The following is a 19,534-nucleotide window of genomic DNA, read 5'->3' as shown; positions in this document are numbered from 1 at the left end:
TTCCTCATTCTGTTTTTAATGGTACTCAGGATATGATGCTTACTTGAAACATGAGAAGCCTGGTTATTTATTTCAGTGTACACATGCTCATGACAGTACCCAGGTGTTGTAGCCAAAGGTTGAGGATGTACACAGTTTGTTCACTTGCTGTCTGAACTCCGCTGCATTTACCACTCCTCACTACTCTGGATTTAGGTTCTCCATCTGATCATCAATAATACAACATGATTAACAATTTATGCTCTGCATTTCCTACTTATGTCAGCTTCTCCTTGATTTCAGCATGTTTATCTTTCCATTCCATCATCATATATTAGGTTTTATTGACTAACTGCTACAGTGTGTAACTTAAGTTGAGGATGCACCTGCACACATGGAAAAGAATCTTCAGAAACCAGGATCAGGTGTTTTCATCTACAATATACTGGTTTCTGTTAGACCACTCCAGCTAACATAGCACAGGTTATGTGCTGAATATGATGTTTAAACATGCAACACCAGATGTCCACCAAACTATGTGAAAAATATCTAACACAACAATAACACAACAAACTACAGCCTCAAAAATGACCAGATTTGAATTAAGAACCTTCTGACACAGTGTCAACAACTATACAACAACTAATAATAATTAATAATTCCAAGTTTAACAAAGTTGGTATTAATTACAGGATTACAAGAACATGTACTTAACTATGATAATACAATACCTCAGCTACATGTAGTGGTGTAGAGTGGCAGTTGTCCAGTCTGACTCCATGGAAATATCTGGCAGTGATTTCAGTGTATTCCTTCATGTGGGCCCACAGGTACGGGCAGTCCTCAGGCCCTTTGCCATAGCGGAGTTTGACACTGTCACCCCAGCAAATCAGCTCTCGACGCAGGTACACATTGGAGCCTGTGGGTAACACACACAGACTAGCACTGATACAGCGAGTCACAGTTTCACAAGTGATTCCTCTGTTCACTTCATCTACCTGAATATGTTTTCCAAGAACTTGTTCAATATATCTACCTGGCTCAGCAAAGTTACGCAGTGGATCGTCACTCATCACCCAGCCATTGTGAGCCAGGAAGTGACACATCTTGTCCGGCTGGTCCAACAGCTGCATCTCCTGCTCCAGAGTCATGTCCTGATACGGGAAGGTGAAATACCTGAGACAGACAGATGAAATCACATATTACCATGAACCTCAGATCCCTGTTAGCTGTAAAGAATGTACTCTTAATATTTCTATCATTATTATGTGTCTGTATCATCCATCTCAACTGTTACAATTCACAGGGGAGGAAGAAGCTGGTTGAGTAACTGTCCCACTGTATACAACATTAGAGAAAAAGCTGATTTGTGCAGCTACTTTTAATAGGAATGAAGTTTGGACTGGTTAAATATTTCTCAGTATTTTCTTGGTGTATGTGGAATAACACCAAAGTAACATGCATGCTGATATTCAGTGTACTTAAAACTAATCCCTGAGCATCTGAGGAAGGGATCTAAGCAGACAGATTAGCATCTGACAAAAAATATATTCTGTAACAATTATAAAACTATCTATACTTTGAATCCTGTATAATAGCTTTGCCCACACACTTATTTTGACGTCTGTTATGGTGTCAGGCTGATGTGATGTGTTGTCATTCATATTTGTAGAATCCTTCACTCAAAAATTAGGACATTCTTTTCTTTTTTCCAACCTGTACACAGTGCTGGATGGACGTGGTTTTGCTGTGCTCCAAGCCAAATTTCAGACAGAACAATTAAAACTGAACAGCACTGCAGTCTTGAACCACTTAGATCATTTCTTTATTATAGCTTAGGTATTCTTGACACTATCGAATGTCAGTATTGTATTGTTTTAAACAATGTAGTATTGAAACATTGGTAGAATCTCACATGGTCCACTGCAATCCTACAAGACTAGTGACAGTGAGTTTTCCTCAGCTAACATCTCAAGTCTACAGTAAATTTAACCTAAAAAGTACATGGAGGAAATCTCCCATGCCTTCACCTCTCTTCTACCTCAATGTACTGGATCTATCCCATCACTTTTCCACTCTCCTTAAACCCATTCATATCTTTAAATCCATTACCTGGTAACCAGAGGGTTTTTCCTGGTAACAGGACCAAGTTTGGGGCCATGGTCTGCCAAACGCTCATACACTACATTTCCCACAACGCAGTTGACAGCCTTGAAGACAAGAGAAGGAGAACATAATGAACACTTACTGATGCACAGTTTGAATTGTGTGTCTCCAGTTCCACATTTTCTATAAATACTATGCAGAATACACTATGTTCTAATTTAAAATTTAATTAGTATACTATATTATTAACCTCACCTGTTCCTGATGCTGGCGCACAATGTGGAGCTGTTCTGCATTCAGATCGTTCAGTTTCTGTCTCAGCCAACCACAGCACTCCTCAATGTGGTGTGGGGAGGAACTATAGAGAGAGAGAGAGGTAACATGAATAAAAAAGAAAATATAGCTGTTCTTTATAGTATATGAAGAGTCTGCACGGTCAGGCTTATTAATTGGAGGTGTTTGTGCTTTTCAACCTGTTAACACTTGTTGTAACGGTATGAAATTGCCAAGGCATATATTACGTACATACTGCATATATTCTTGCTTTTCTAGTTTATGATATATGCCTAACCATGGAATGTGAACCACAATTATATAATCCTGCAGTCTACTTTACAGTTGTCATTTGTAATGTCAGAAACTTAATTACATGGTAAACATTATGTATTGTGCTTATTATTTTCAACATTTATGTCTTTCTTTGCAACAGTGTCACCCTTTGAGTGGTTTCCTGACATTTTCGTTCCCCTCGACTTTGGAACGACCTGCCCAAGGAGATAAGGCTTGCAGATTCAGTAACATCTTTTAAATCACTTCTTAAAACCCATTTTTATAGACTTGCTTGTATGTGATCCCTTTATTGTTTATATTGACTTGACAACATCATGTTATGTCTCTGTAATCTCTGCCCTCTTCATTTTAACTTATTCTTCGTGTCATGTTTTGAAGGGATTTATGAAGTAGGAAATCTTCAACATCTACAGTTAGTGCTGTTGGCAGTGAAGGAACCATATGAGTTGCAGTTAACTGAAAAAAAGTTCTGAGTCTGACCTGTGAGGTACAAATGTCTCCAGAGCTGAGTCCATGTCCACTGTGTTGCCATAACGACGGTAATTTGGGTCCTGAATGATCTTCAGGCCCTTCTTCCCTTCAGTTTTACTGTGGTCTGGCTTGGTGCCTAAAACACACAGAGTACACACAGAGGATATTTTGAGTCTGTTAAATAGCCTCTAAAGCAAATGTGTCCATGTTAGCACACTTGTGTGTGTGGCAGAACAGATATGCTTCTATTTGAATTCATACAGGTGTTTGCAAAGGAGTGAATTTTAACACTTCAGGTCTATCTTTTCACACATGTAACCATTAATTAGTTTACACTGCCTTGCAGAAACATTTCTAGTCACCACTGATCTACAGACCATTTTGTAGCAGGGTTCTAAACTGCTCCACAGCACTTTCCACTTTGACCTCGAAGAACTCCCACAGTTTGATCTGAGGATACACGTCCTCCCACAACACCTTACGGATGGCCTGATACACACATGAACATACACAGAGAGAAAGAAGCAAACACACAAATGATCACTATTATTAAATCAGCCTTTCTTACAATGTCTTTCAAGGCCTACAGAATGCTATGGTAAAATATATCGGCTGTGTTCACTCACATTCAGATGGCTCTCGTTGGTAATGTCAGCAGGAAGTCCTTTAGCTTTGTAGCGTCCCTCTGTTATTCTTGTGGTTAAATGCCAGATAGCTCTATCTAAGACCCAGGCTGGGCGGAGGTGGGGTGAGTTCACCAGATTGTAACCACACTCTGGATGTTCTTTGATCCAAACACTGTTAGCAGCTGTAGAGAAAAAGAGAAACACACAATCAAAATCACCACCCTTTAGCTGTTTAAATAACAAGTGATTAAACTGTCTTAGGTATGATGAATACTGGAAAACATACAAAACTGTTGGCAATAATGATGAGCTAGAAAGGATTCATGTAGTGACTCTATTCACAGCTGGGAATTCATTTGACATTATTTCCTGGATTGAACAGAAAGTCTTGACTGAAAACCAGACTTGAATCTGATTTCAATGTTCATGTGGCATCTGCATTAAAGGGCGACCATCTGCATTTTTTCCAGAATTTTTCAAATGGAAATGCACACTTGTATGTTAGAGAAAAAACAGTGACGAAGGTTACAGAACAGATGCGCTCCCCTCCCCTCACTCAAAGGTGTATAAGCAATTATGGAGAAAGTGATTCCCTCAAGGTATTTTATGACCTGGGAACGAGACTCTACAATCATCTCTCTCCAGAATCACCTACTGCACCTCAGACCTAGGAGGTTTCTATGTAGCAACCTCATCTTGCAGAAACGTACACAAGGAGCACTACTGGAGAGTTATATAATGACATAAAAACTAAAATAAATAAATAAATAAATAAATAAATAGTGGACCCACCCTTTAAAGGAAAACCCAAACCTTTTTATGTGAATGTGTCAAATCAGTGTTTATGGTAAATGTAGTCAATTGAAGCAATTAATCCTGCAGCTGTATTGACTGAGAAAGCTGAGCTCCCCTGCTCACAGAGCCGTGCCAGCATTGGTTCTCACGCTCACACCCATCTTGCCATGCATCACCACCCTAGCCTACAGCTATTACTTTGCTGGCCAAACCACAGTGGTAGGTGACATAAATACTTAGCTAGCACACCTCCTGCCTACCCAGAAGCAGAGACTAGAAATCCAAGCTGATATTACTCTGTAGTTTTTCCTACCAACAACATCACTCTGACATCACTGGACGCAGTCCATCAACACTCTCTGTACATCCACATGAAAAGTACCAAATTTTCCCTTCAAACATGCATCATTGAGATTATACAACATACAACAATATTTGTTACATTAATACATTTGGAAAATGCTATGGCTAAGTATTTGTGAACAACAACAACAAAAAAAACAAACTTCCATTATTAACTTTTGTAAAGCAAGCCACAGGCAACATGGTCATTTTTTGTAAATTAGGACTTTTTTGTGTTTTATTAGGAATTTGGTACAATTTGGTACTGTACAAGAAAAAAAATATGCATATATATGAAGGGGTTCAAAACCATATCAGACAAAAAGGGATGTCGTATCATACCATATTTTCAGCAGCAGATCAAGAACCATTCTCATTTCAATAATTTGGAAAAGATTGCCATATAAAAAAAAGAGTTTGCAGAGATCTATAGATAGACAGACAGACAATAAATAAACCACTCGGCTAGTCTTTAACCTTTTAATCAGGCTCGTTTTACTGGCCTTTACTGACCTTTACTGGGAAAGGGAGGTTGGGGTGATAAGTGTAGATGGCCGCACACACAGGACAGCACAGACAGTGCAGAGCTGCAGCGTCTTTTTACCTTCTTTCTTATTCATATGAGTTTGTTCACATTTTATTAATTACTTACACCCCATTAAATGCACTTTAAACAGCATACTGAACCTAAAGCAAGTTTATCACTGATTTCCCTCAACTCTTTTTTTATAGATTAATTAACATTACAACAGAGTGAATCTATATCATCATGAATATTTGTCTTTTAACTTGTGAAATAAGTCACTAAATCTGTCATCATTCTACTAGACATGAATGTGTTCTTGGTCTTTGCTTCATGCAATCACAAGAAAACCAATGAATAGAGACAGAGATATTAATGTTGACATTTATTCATCCACTGTTATTATGTGAATCCTTATTGGTCAAAAGGACTTATGAATTTAATCATATGTTCTATCCCTTTAATGTCCAGCATTTTCACAAATGTCACCGAGCATGTGGAGGACTCTGCAGCACTTCATTTAGTGGGGTCACCTTCCTCTCTTCATTATTCCCTAAAGGCTCATGACTCTGCATTATGCCTTGATGCCAGTGGCTTGGTTTAGTATGCTGCTCACACACACACCACATACTTCACAATGCATGTGTGGGTGTGGCAGAGACAAAGAGTGAGAGACTGAGAGATACTATACTCTGAAAGTTGAAGAAAATGTTCCACAGTCTTATTCACAGTGTTAAATACTGTATATATAACTAATGAAGTTATACAGAGACAGTCAGATCTAAAAATGGATGATTTAAAGGACCCACCAAACAAGCTTCTTCAATCCAATGACATTAACTTGATACTAGTCATGATGACCTTGTGGTCTGAGATGCATACCACAAGAGAGAGGGGGACATATCAGTGACTTAAGGACAGTTTTCTCTCTCAGGTTGCATCATTGATGGGATTTTAAAACATATTTTTCCAGTGAAGCTTTAATAAATGACTGCTGTGAGTGTGAGGTGTGATAATCCTGCTTCTCACATTTATCATTTTCCTCACTTAATTTTATTCAATATCTTGTAAAGCAACAACAAATGTTTGTCTCAATGTCAAGCACCACTACGGACTGGAAACCACCTGAAACATGGACGCTCTGTCTAGCAGCTTTATTGTACATGTCCAGACATATTTGAGCTACCAGAGCCAGAGGACAGTGACAGGGTGGTATTTTTCTTCTGTGTCGGGTTGCTGGAACTTAAGTGAGCTGAAGTGAACTGCTGGGCTAATTTGGACTGAGAGAGTCACATTCTTAACAGCTTGTTAGGGAGTGTGTGTTTAATAGTTTAATGGTTTAACTCCACAATTCAATACTACATAGTTCTCAGTCTTTTTATATGTTTTCAGCAACTATTTTCTAACGTATAATTTGTTTAGAAGTAAAACTCCCTTTTCCGTTACACAGACTCTAAAGAATGACTTCTACAAACTATTAAGTCCAGCATGCACAAGAATTGCATGACAGGACATTGAATATTTCACTGTAACTGACGGATTGAGTTCTCCTTTATAAGTTGAGACACTTTTCCTATTTCTTAAGCCAAACAAACCATTTACAAAGCCACTGGATCATCTGAAAAACACATAGCCACAAAGCTGAAAACATGGCTGTTTTTCTTAGCTCCTGAAAAGGAGGAAAAGGAAAAGGAAATTTTGGAATGCTTTTCATGGGACAGCGACGATATTCAACTAAACAACCTCCCTGCACTCTCTAACCTGCTAACAAGGGCTAATCCCCTAATGCCCATCATGCTTTGTTGAAACAGTATGGAATGTGTGTGCAATGTCTGTGTTTGATTTGACTGAGTTATTGCTCTGGGAAGAAGGAATACAATTTCAAAAGGTTCAAACAGATACCATATAGGAATATTACCATAAACTCAGTGTAGAGTAGTTACTATGAGATGATATACTATGTAGCTGTTGGTATATGGAATGGCAAAGTATATACACTGATATACTAATAGTTTTGCCTCTTTTTCATACATACGTTGCTCTTCCTTAATGTATCTTTACTGCACTGACTTAGTTTCTGGATTCAACTTCAGGGATCAAAAGTTTCATTTTATCTGATTTGGTCTCAACCCTGCTGCCAGTAAACTAATGTAAACACACTGTCAGTATAGAATAAGGCTAATAAACTGTACTGACCCTGCATTCTAATCACCTCAAGTGATTTAAAAAGCGTGTTCAGCCCTTTAACTGTAACCATGTCCTGATATTCAAGCACTGGGATATTTTCCTTTTATAAGGTGCTCATTTAAAATATGAGCGAAAACTTTAATTTATTATCAGTGAGATCATGGATGGATAATTGCTCTTTAAGTGGACCACTTTCATGACACAACAGTGTGATTACAGACTGTATCCATATTAAAGCAGTAGTTTATAGAGTGACTTTCCAAGGTTAAGCAGAGGCACTAAAGTTGGTTTGTTCTATTTCAGTGTGGTCTCCATTCTGGTTGGACTGTAAATCAGTAGGAATACAGTGATGCACACAGTCACTCACCTGTATGATTGTACACCACATCTGTAATACACAGCATGTTCCATTCCTTCTGTAACTTCTCTACCAGCGCCCCCACATCTGCCCAGCTGTAGTTCCGACCCGGTGGACTAAACTCAGGGTTATAGGCCAGCTGGTCTGCCAAGGAGTAACAGGACCTGGATTCTCCCAGAGTCTGCAGAGGTGTGAAGTGGATCATGTTGTATCCTGTGAGAGAAAGACACACACAGACTATTACTAAGCCAACCCATCACACCGGTTAATAATGATAATGTGCACTGCCTGTGACTCTGACTAGGATACAGTAGCCTACTGTCTTGACACACTGTCTCTAAGACAGGATGCGCACACACACACCACAAAGGTAATGATTGATCTGACAGCCATTTGAGTTCAAGGTGAGGGCTAAAATAGCATCCTGTAAACACTGACTGGCTGTCAGTGACCTCTTAGGTGGAGGGTCACAAACATTCTCACACATCTGTAAGAATGTCATTCTTCACTGCAGTCTACATACATTATTACTAAATATACTTAGATTTTTGTTTTACTCAAAGTTTTTTACTCAAAACTTAATTTGAAATCATCCATTATGTCTGAACAACTCATTCAGCAGCTAATCTGTTCCCATGAATTGGAAATCTTTGCCTACAAAACCTTGATAATGGACACATTAATCAAGGAAGACAAGTTATCTCTGTGTATAAACAGCACTTGAGTTCATTTAGTGATGCAATAAACATAAGCCTCCACTAACAACTTTACTGCTACCTCTACCTCACTAATCAATTCCACCAAAAATGAAATGAAATGCACCACATACCTGCCTCCTTGGCCACTCTCAGTCTGTCTGGCCAGTCATCCAGGTGTCCCAGACATTTGGACAGGTAGGTCTGGATGGAGATGCAGTCTAATGGTAGGACATGATTGTCTGCTCCAACGCGGAGGACTGGGTCGACAACAATGTATCCTTTTCCTGCCTGCTCTGTATCTCTGTGGAAAAGAAAAATCAAAATAATGATGGACAAAGTGGAGGTGAAGAAGTGTTTATCACTTCTGGTTAACAAGTGTAGTGACATGTATCATAGAGTGACTGAGCAGAAAAGAATGAATCCAATCAAATACAAAAGTTAAAATATCCAAACTACGAGACATCACAGAAAACTTTATGTAAGATAATTAATACTATAAGACCTTTCAAAACTAGTCTCAAACTGGTCACAGTTTATGGCCCAATTAGCAATTTGAGACATGAGAATGGAGTTGAATTTCCCTATAAAAAGATATCTGAATATAAATGCAGATAATTTTTTTAAAAAGCTGAAAAAAGCTACACCTTCATTAGACAACAGTCAGTGGGTTCCAAGATTACACTGTGGCTAATGCGTTCCATCTCTTTTGCTCTCCACATTGACTGTTTACCTGCATGCAACCAAAGTCCACTCAAATCCTACTTGAACTACAAACACACTCCAAACTGAAAGCAGAACACTTCTAAAACCAAAATCTGTCCCTTGCAAACAGATTCTACATTTATATGCAGACATCTGTTTATGGAGATTATCTTTACTTTATTATACAAATAAAAGGACACATAAGTACACATTACATCACATCAAAGATAAAGACAAAGTTTGATTTAAAGTGATCTTTGGGGAGTATTCTGCAAAATGTCACACATCACCACTTTTCTGGAGGCAAAATTACATTATAAAAACAGGTAGTATCATTTGACAAAGCCATCATAACTCGAGGTCTACTTACTACCTTTTTCTGTGACTTTTCTATTGACATTTTGTGTGTTTGTGTTGTTTATTTATTAGACTATAAAAGCTAAGAGCTTGTGAAAGTAGTTACGCTCAGAAGCATCATAAGTAAGAAAGGGTAGGGGAGGGCATCAGCACTGTAACCTCCATCACTGCTTTTTGCTAACCACTGAGCGGGTGTTGAATGCATGCTGGAGTCACCCTTTAAGGCAACATGGATGAGAAGTTCTAAAAGTGCCACGGATGATGTTAATAACTGCTACTTAGCTTGAATATCAACAGATTCATCCCCATGACAGCTGAAAACTCCACATGCTGATGAGGAGTGTGATACGGTTGAAAGCTCTGGAAAAAGCTACTTTAATAAGTTAACTGAATTGAGATTGCTTTATAGAACTACTATTTTGAACTAATTCAGACTATTTAAGAATGAACTCAATGAGTATCATGTTATGTTATGCAGACTAATTCAAGGTGACATTACTATCAGTACAGAAACATCCAGATAAATTCAAGAAGATAAGACATCATGTAATGCTGTTCTGGAAACAAAGCAGGTTTTTCACACAGCCTGTAGTCCATTATCCATAAGGTCTTACCCATATCCAAAGTAGTATTGATAGGAGCCGGCTATCTTTAGGTCCAGAGAGCAGTACTTATCAGAGTCATCCTCTCTTCCTGTCGGGTAGTTCCACGCCAAAACACGGAAGTTGTTTCGGTCAAACTCTTGTCCTTCAAGTGGATAGTTGGTGTAAACCATAACCCTCCTCCCCTGAAGGCTCGGACCCAGTCGGAACTGGAGTTCAAACCCTAAGGAGAAAGAAACATTTAAACTAAGTGCTTTATTTCAACATTTGGAACCTTGTAAGACAAACTGGTATGTTTAGGCTAAACCCTTGTGACTATATTATATGTCCAAAACTATTTCCTATTTTACCTTCAAACTTTCATTTCTGTAGGTGAAAATTTCATTAAACAAACTCTTGTAATGAGCCTGTTTTTTGCTTGCTCCCCATCCACACTGACCATTTATAGTTTCAACATTGGGTCTGTAACCCTCTTTCAACAAACTCACACACAGACAACCACACACACACACACACACACACACACACACACACACACACACTGCTCAGCAGCTCTGAAATCAACAAATGAATACCTAACACATACACATAAAAAATGTCAAACTTCCTGACTCTACATAGTCTGAACCCTGACAGGGATGTCTATATATAGTCCAGTTTAACAGGCAGCCTTCTAAATCCCTATCAGGTTCAGCGTGCTGTAAATGTCAAATGCTTCACTTCTCTCTCTCCAAGACAACCAACTACTCCTCTTCATGTAACTGGGGGCATGTGTCACACTGAATCCTGCTTTAAAGGCAGAAGCACATTTTCTTATCAAGTTCTGATCCTGAGTCCCTGCATTGTCTCTCTGTGAGAGATGTCAAATATGTATCAAAATGGGATTTTAAAACTTTATACATCCACACCCCTCTCTTTTCTATTTCAACAAAAGATTTGAATATTGTTGATGACTCATCCAGGCCTCAGGTCGTACTTACATATATAAATTTAGCCCATTACTTGTGATTTGGGACATGAGTGTTTTGATATGATTTAGCAAAACTTTACATTTCAAAACAGTGTAGTTTCTGTCCAAGTCTCCTGATCTAACAACTTCGGGTGTCAGAGATGGTTAAAAAAAATATTGATAATACTTATATTTAAAATAGAATTTAAAGTGTGTAAAATACATTTTGTTGCTGACCCTGTCCACAGCAGTACATTGCTTTGCTTCCAACACCAGTACTCCTGCTGCTTCTCCAAACTGGGGGTGTGCTGACAGCCATCTACTATAGGTAATACACTATGGAGAAGTATCTCATACAACCACACTTCAAACAATCCAAACTACCCCTTTAAGGAGGAATTCATTTCACTTACCAAAATCCAATTTTTCAATCCACAAAACATACCTGCGTCACTAACTGAACACATCACAGATTGTAAGTCCACTAGGAGGGGCCAATAGGACGTCTACTGTATACCAGAAATTTCACTTAAAAATCAGTTAGTTGATTTTCACCACCACTGATATGTGTTTGATAACATATTTATTTACTTCATACTTGAACATTATACTGGTTGCCAGTGGGGGAACTTTCATATTGAATGAAATACTCCACCCAGCTGGAGTTCAAATTCTGGGGGAAACATTGAGATTGTGGGGCTTTAGATATGGTCACAGATTTATAAGGTAATGATTACTGACACAAAATATCTAAATCAACAGCTTCAACCCAAACCATATCTATATCTGAGTTAGCTGCAGCAGTAGAGTCTAGTCTACTCTATGTAAAGTATTGTCTGAACAGCCTCAGGCTTTAATTAAAGTGGAACACTGAGAGCACAGCTGTTTGAAAAGAGCATTACCTTGTTCAAGCCTGAACAGGGTTCTCTCTAAATTCTCCTTGTCGTTGAGCATCAGGACTCGTATCTGCTTCAGGTGTTGTGGCAACATATTAAGTAGATCTCTTTAAAGTGAACGGATCTCTGGCCTCCTGTAGAGAGGAAGATACAGGTTACTAAATAAACAGTGATTATCTACCACAAAACACTTTTCAAATTATTAAACCAATTCTTAAGTCTTGAAACGGAATGAAATCCCTTAACCATGAGGAAATGCTTGGATGGATGGATGGATGGATGGATGGAAAAATCCAGGCTGACAGGTAGCTCGGCAGAGTGAAAAGAAGCAGGAAATCAAACCCAATAACATTCAAGCCTCTGTGCGTACAGTGGACGTCAGATTAATCTTACCTGAATTTCTACTGGATGAACTGTTGTTATTGAAACAAAAATTGAGAGCAGGAATCCATGGTCAAAACTCATGACTTTCAAATTTGGTAAAGTTTTGCTTGAACCTTGAATGTTACCAAGCATCATTTCTTTACCTCAGATTCTCCAAGTTTCTCAAAGTGCTCCAAACAGCCTCATTTTCATTTAGTTGAATCTTATAAATTGTTTTTTGTTAACTAGTCCATCAGTGCAGTGGTAACTTAACATGCTTTAAAGGTGACTCCTGTTTAGAGAATTATGCTGATTAAACTGGATTTAATCATGACTTGTGTCAAGCAGAACTTTCTCAGAACACCAAATGAGGGGAAATCTTTCAGAGGAATGGTGTTTATCCTTCAAGTAGAGCTGCACACACTTGGAGAATCCATGACAACCATGGGAGCTGTTCTAGAGGCTTGTGGCGGACACCTTACTTTATCTTCTTTTTTTTCTTTAATTGCAGCATAAAATATTTAGAAAGAACATACTTAGAGGGACACTTCACCCAAAAATCAAAAATGAATAGTTTTTCCCCTGGCCTGTAGTGCCATTTATCTAGCTACATTTTTTTTGGAGTGAGTTGCAGAGTTTTGGAGATATCAGCCGTAGAGATGTCTGCCTTCTCTACAGTATAATGGGACTAAAGGGCACTCACCTTGGTGTGAGCGGTTTCATGTAGGAACTATATTCTTTCTGCAGTAGAATCTGTTGAATCTACTTTAGAATCTACCTACATGAAACTGCTCACAACAAGGTTGGATATCTTACTAACTCTAACTGTCATGATTTCTGGAAAGAGACACTGGTTTTGAATTTGTCAAATGTATTTGACAAAGTGCCATTTAGTTGTATTGTATTGAAGAAAAGGCAGAAATCTCCATGACTGATATCCCAAAACTCTGCAACTGACACCAAATCTAGATGGATAAATAGCACTTCAAGGTATGGGAAAATTTGTTGATTTGGGGATGAATTGTCCCTTTATACAAAAAAGCATGCACTATACTGCTGCTTGTTAAGCTTATAGTAATGTCCAGCTGTCGTTTGTGGCTGTAGTGCGGTTTACTTCTGTGGACCCTTATTTTCCATTACATGTAAGCTACTCTACATAGTGAGAAACAGCAAAGTCATACTTACAGATACACTGACACAGACTAATCCTCTTTAAAAATAAAACAGCTACATTTCACTGATGCCTCAGTGATGGTGACGGAAACCAACAAAGGTCAAACAAAATAAAACTGTGTTTTTAGGATTTAAGTCATTCATTTTGAAACAAGTACTAAAATAGATGGTTGGTTAATTGTGTGGGAAAATAAGCCCTATTTTCCACCCAATGAACCAACCATCTGATTTAGTATCTGGAAACTGCTGCTATTCAGATCGTAGCTGCAGAGATGCAGAACTAGAGCTTATATATTTTTTATTACGTGGCATAAGGACCATGGAGTGGAACCAGTCAACAATACAGCCACAAACTGCAGAGACAAATGTGTTCGTCCACATAATAAATGTAAATGCCTCAAAGAAAAGTACTTAAATTCTGAAGTAACATGTTACAAGTTACATAATCTGCTACTGAAGTAAGTCATACCACAGTAGGCTGAATGCTATCTATCTGCTTTTGTCAGGTATGAGAGGTTTGGCAATCAGAAATGTAATCAATATGCAAATTCTTAAAGCAACATGAAAAAAACTATCAAAGCTCCAAATCACATGTGACCAAAGTACATATATAGCAAAACACACTAATTTAACATGTCAAAAGGGAACATTTGGGAAATTATGACAACATATCCCAAACACAAAATGCACTGACCAAAATGAGCAGCATTCACATATTGAAACTCATCAACAGACTGACTGAAATAGCACATATAAATTTGGCAAATATTTCCAACTGACATGAAGATTTGAAGGGTTAAATATTAAACAAGAATTTTTAGGCAATCAGTTGATTGAGACATGCATTGTGCAACCTGTTGTAACACAGTACAAGTAGGTACATGAAGTGTGCACTCAGTGTTGAGCAGGAGCAGTGCTACAAGTAGAGATGTTCCGATACCACTTTTTCCTTCATAATACAGATTACAATACCAGATTTTACACATTGGCCAAAACCAAGTACCAATCTCAATCCAATGTGTTAAAAAGTTTACATCATCATTATTATTATTATCATTATTATTATTATTACTACAGTTGTATACTATTAATCCTGTATGGATGTGACATAATTCCTATCATTGTTGGGTAGCTTGGGTCAAGTTAACCCCTTTGTAAAACATGAAGAAATAGCATATAGAGAGAATAAATGCCATAGAACATGACTTTGCCATCCTGGGAAAAAATAAGGCATACAGGACCCTGCTGGGAAGGAGACCCAGGGTCCCATTTCCAGGTTAAAAAATTACATGGTATCAAATTGGTGCATAGACTCACAAATGATATGCGAAACAGCATTTTGAGCTGTACTGGAAACACCTGCCAGTATCAGAACAACTCTACCTGCAAGTAGTAGCATTGCTAGTTTAACTACATTTGTCAACAGCAGCATAGCGTGGTGGTAGCGTGGTGGTAGCATGGCTGTTTTCTGAATCAAATAGCTTTTCAGTAGTGAAGATCTTTTATTGATCACAGTCCACACAAGCTATATTTTCCTAAGCATTTCTGAAGCTCGAGCGTAGCAGAGCTCTCTGCTGCCGCCTGAAAAAAAACTGATAAAGATAAATAAGTGACGCCACTGCCATACAGAGACGTGTAGCTGACAGAAGCACAGATACACTAGCTTGAGTTTACTTGATGGAAAGATGACAGAGGGTGAGGACGAAGGACGGAGAGGAACCGTTCCCAAGGAAGTCACCGTGGCTGTACCTCGAGAAATACATGAGTTTTAGTAAAACAACAAGCCCAAGTCTAAATGGACCATACCCATGCAGACACACACACAAACATAAATGACCATATACATGCTCTCAGCATCTGCTTGTTCTTCCATATGGAGCACATGTTTTGTTTGTTTTTGTTGCCACACTGTTTGTGGAGCAGTGAGAGCAGAGCACACAGCTTATTGTTTAATTTTTTCATTTAATCCAATTTTTTTTACCTGCCAACTTGTCTGACCTACAGTTTTACTGATCACTGAGTTACTAATGACTTGAAATGAAATTGGTTAATATAAAAAGAACACAACTTGGTACTTTTCTGGGAGGGGCTTCAGTGTAGTGAACCTTCATATAGTGTAACTGGTAGCTTAGTGCCCAACACTGTATGTACTTCAGCTCAAACAATCAATAACTGCTAATAAAAACCGAGTTTGGACACAAACCTTCCTTAGTCACTCAGTCAGCTGGTGATTTGGTAACCTAATTTTAGAGACTGCATTGCAACTGATTGCAAATGGTGCTCTGTTAAGCATCTGGCATAACTGAAAGCAATTATCCATGATGACAAGTGGAAAAATTAAACCAACAATCAGTGTTAGTGATGGGAATTAGCTACCATCTCAAGCACTTATTAAGTATAATTGTACTCCACCACATTTCAGAAGCCAATATACTATTGCTACAAATACTGTACTTTATATTGTTTTAAATATGGTATTTTGCAAAAGCTTCATCTACCTGGTAGTACATATTAAGTAGTAAAAATTAAAAATTAAAATGCTGTTTGACTGCCAATTGCACATACATATTAATGGATTAACAATAACAAATTAATGGAGCCATACAGATATACTGGTTGGCTGATATTAACCTATCACAGTTATACCAGTCTATATGAGTATTGGCATATATGTTGTCCAGTATGTATTGTATAGTATTAGTACTGTTTTAATTTTTTCTTTTCTTTTTTGTTGTTGTTATTGTTTTTTTGTTTTGTTTTTTCCTTTGGCTTTATTTAGTAGCACTGCTGACACTGATATGACAAGAAAGGGGTAGACAGAGTGGGGGAATTACATGCAGCAAAGGGCCTAAGGTTAACCCTGACGTTGTCGGCATTGGTCCCAGGCGATTTTGCACAATGAAAGCTTACTTTACTTGCTTACTTGACCTATACTTCTTATAGAGTATTTTTGTAGTGTGGTATTGCTACTTTTACTTCCTTAAAGGATGTAAATACCGGACCTCATATACCACTGACTATTTTAGCATCTTGGATTATGGGATTACATTACATATCAACAAATTACAAATGTCTTTGTTTCCTTACAGTGTGCAATCTGATTTTCAAGGACTGCAGTCCAACATAAAGTTGTTCCTCGATATGTTTTTAGAAGATGGAACACTACTGAATGACTAAGATCAGACTCATCCTGTTTTATAGAATTGAATTCCAATAAAATCACTTGAAAACGTTTTGATGAATTAGGACTGCATGTGCAATATTTTGTTTGTTTCTTTATTTTTGTTTGCCAAACACTTCCTGACCTGAACCTGGCCTGAATAGTACGTTTGAATGGTACGTTTGCTGCAGTACATCAGCCCATACTTGCACAGAGAACCAAATCATGAGAGTTTTGTTTGGGTTCAGTTCTGTAATAATTGGAGCAGGTGAATGCATCCAGAGTCACTGAACCCTACTGAACCCTCCCTCTGAGTCTGCGCAGTGCTTCTGTCCGACCAGAACAAGGTCAGGAATCCAACCGTTAATGTCAGCATCTATTTATAAAACCCTTCCCTCTTGCTTAGCACATCGGGTACACAAAGTGACAGAGACACAGACGTAATATCATATAGAGATGACGGTAGATAATTATTTGCCACGGCAATGCAAGAACCTGCAAAGCTAATGTCCCGTTTGTAGCTCCACACCAAATTCCATTCAAAATAGTGGTACTTTAAAGTTGCATCGCTTACAAGCATGCTCCTTTTCCCCATAACACAAAATCAAGGCCCATGTTTAATTATTGGCAACCAATTACTAATTCGGCGTCCGTATATTTGACCAAAGGTACGTTATTTTAACAAAGCAATATAATTAACCATTGGTATATTAGGTACTTGATGGAGTCGGCCGCCACCAGAATGCCCTGCAGTGGGCGGTGCCGTCAAGTTGAAACGTTACTGAAGACAGTAATGCAAGGTGGCAGACGTGAGAATTGATTTAAATAGCGTGTTGTATTTGGAAACATTATGTACCTTCGTCATTACGCAATAAGACTTTAAAACATTACTTAGAAGAGAGAGTTCTGAATGTTCAGAAGCTTTCGTTGTCTCAAAACAACTGAGAAAGCATTTTCCCACTTTTTTCCATTTGCATGAAAAGCGTTAATATTAGGAGTTGAGGTAATAACAGTTAACCGTTAGCTAAAGTTATGTCAGCTAGCTAACGTAGCTACTAATTTATCTTCCTCCTTTCAGCCGCCAGCTAACGATGAAACTTGTAAAAGCCAAATAATATTTGACAATACTACACGACAATGCAAAAAACATGCTTAAATGCCCAGTCCCACTCACCTGTCAATTGTGTCTTCGCTAAGTCACAGCAACAGGAGGACAGTTTGCAGACTGGCAGCTCTATTTTTCCTGAAAGCCTGGATAGTGGCTGAACTGAGGGGGCGTGGCACGAAATATGGGCTAAAAGGGAACCCGGAATCTGCAAACTCTCGCGAGATTTGGGCGTTTTTTTTTTTGTGGTGCACCTTGTACATGCGTACTACGTTATGTTTTGTGACACTGCTATGGTTAAAATCTGTGTAGGGTCAAGATGAGAAAACAATTGGTTAGGGTTTGAGACAGATCATAGTTGGTGTTGAATTGATCACTCTCGCGAGATCTTTCACAGGTCAAAAGTTCCCTTCTAGGCACGACGGAAAAGAAGGTCCCCTTCCCTTACCGTAATAACCCGAATAGATAGGGGAGAAAACACTATACTGTCTTCAGACCACGTTTATTTAGCGGAAAATTTTGTGATTAGGTAAAGCACATATTAATTTCATAACATACCTTTATTTAGTTGTGCCTTGGTCATGAGAACTTAAATGGTGGTTCCTGAAGTACTGAATTTACCTTTTTCCACTTGCATTTTTAATTCGAACTCTTGACCCAAGTCTCATATTTTTATTGCTGTGATTTTTTATAGCAGTGTAAACAGCAAAGTTGTCATCTATTTGTCAGTAGGCCCTTTTCATTTTTACATGAAACAGTTGGTTCACTGTAAAGGTTACACTTACACTTAACTTAATGTAATAGGACCTAAATTAGTATCACTGACACTCTATTTCCTATCAACATGAATGCTGAGACAAAGGTCTTTTACTTGTATCTAATTTTAGTGTGACATTATACTCTAGCTTGATTTTAACAGTATTTGTGTAATGCCAAATAAATCAATGTAATCTTGTCTATTTACAGCAATAACTAATTAATTTTTATGGAACATTGCTGCCAAAATGCTCACAAAGACTGCTTCATTTCTGTTGCGCAATTTCTGAGCTTTACTAGCCCCATAGGATACACACATCACGTACACACTCAAACAGACAGGAGAGTTACATAACCTGGCACTGCAGTGCAGCTGTCGGAGAGACAGAGAGCAGCACACCAGGCAGGCCTGCATTGTAAGAGCTGGTAACATAATGCCAGGATTATGTCATCTCTTCATATATTCTATATATTTGTTCTCAGAAAACACCTAATGAAAATGTCTTTTAAAAACATCAAAAGTCTGTTTAAAATCAGGGCACATTTCCTACAGTGTCCATTCATTGAATAGAAAATATTTGTTTTCTATATTTGACCACATGATGGCAGTAGGGGACAATAAATGAACCTGAAATGGAGCAGTGTCTAAAAGCGTGTGGCCTGTCCTGATGTTCAAACTGAAACCTGTGGGTCCATATAATTTCATACACTTTGCATATTGAAAAGTAGTGATTCCCAAACTTTTTCTGGCACACTTTCCTTCAGAAGCTGAAAAATGTTCAGGCCCCTCTGACCCTACATTTCTAATCAATCAAT

General features: G+C 38.2%; 1 protein-coding gene across 4 annotated transcripts in view; it reads right to left on the bottom strand.

Moving 5' to 3' along the window:
* The window catches only part of agla (amylo-alpha-1, 6-glucosidase, 4-alpha-glucanotransferase a), a 35,790-nt gene extending 17,668 nt beyond the window's left edge, over nucleotides 1-18,122 (bottom strand). For 2 of the 4 annotated variants that reach the window (XM_084732398.1, XM_084732401.1), the window contains exons 1-13: nucleotides 18,032-18,115; nucleotides 15,372-15,440; nucleotides 12,168-12,295; nucleotides 10,329-10,539; nucleotides 8,787-8,956; nucleotides 7,967-8,170; nucleotides 3,753-3,934; nucleotides 3,504-3,615; nucleotides 3,136-3,262; nucleotides 2,341-2,443; nucleotides 2,092-2,189; nucleotides 1,016-1,155; nucleotides 711-898 (exon numbers count right to left, since the gene is read on the bottom strand). In XM_084732398.1, coding sequence (XP_084588524.1) covers nucleotides 711-898; nucleotides 1,016-1,155; nucleotides 2,092-2,189; nucleotides 2,341-2,443; nucleotides 3,136-3,262; nucleotides 3,504-3,615; nucleotides 3,753-3,934; nucleotides 7,967-8,170; nucleotides 8,787-8,956; nucleotides 10,329-10,539; nucleotides 12,168-12,255 — 1,623 coding nt within the window. In that variant the 5' untranslated portion in view covers nucleotides 12,256-12,295; nucleotides 15,372-15,440; nucleotides 18,032-18,115. Of the gene's footprint in view, nucleotides 1-710; nucleotides 899-1,015; nucleotides 1,156-2,091; nucleotides 2,190-2,340; nucleotides 2,444-3,135; nucleotides 3,263-3,503; nucleotides 3,616-3,752; nucleotides 3,935-7,966; nucleotides 8,171-8,786; nucleotides 8,957-10,328; nucleotides 10,540-12,167; nucleotides 12,296-15,371; nucleotides 15,447-18,031 lie in introns of all 4 variants that reach the window. The other 2 variants (XM_084732399.1, XM_084732400.1) reach the window with 2 other exon arrangements.
* Between the last annotated feature and the right edge of the window lie 1,412 nt (nucleotides 18,123-19,534).

Source organism: Lutjanus erythropterus, chromosome 12 (genome assembly GCF_056507025.1).
Source record: "Lutjanus erythropterus isolate fLutEry1 chromosome 12, fLutEry1.hap2, whole genome shotgun sequence".
Taxonomy (NCBI): Eukaryota; Metazoa; Chordata; class Actinopteri; order Lutjaniformes; family Lutjanidae; genus Lutjanus; species Lutjanus erythropterus.
The sequence above is the reverse complement of the archived record's forward strand: the minus strand, read 5'-3'. Positions and strand labels throughout refer to the sequence as shown.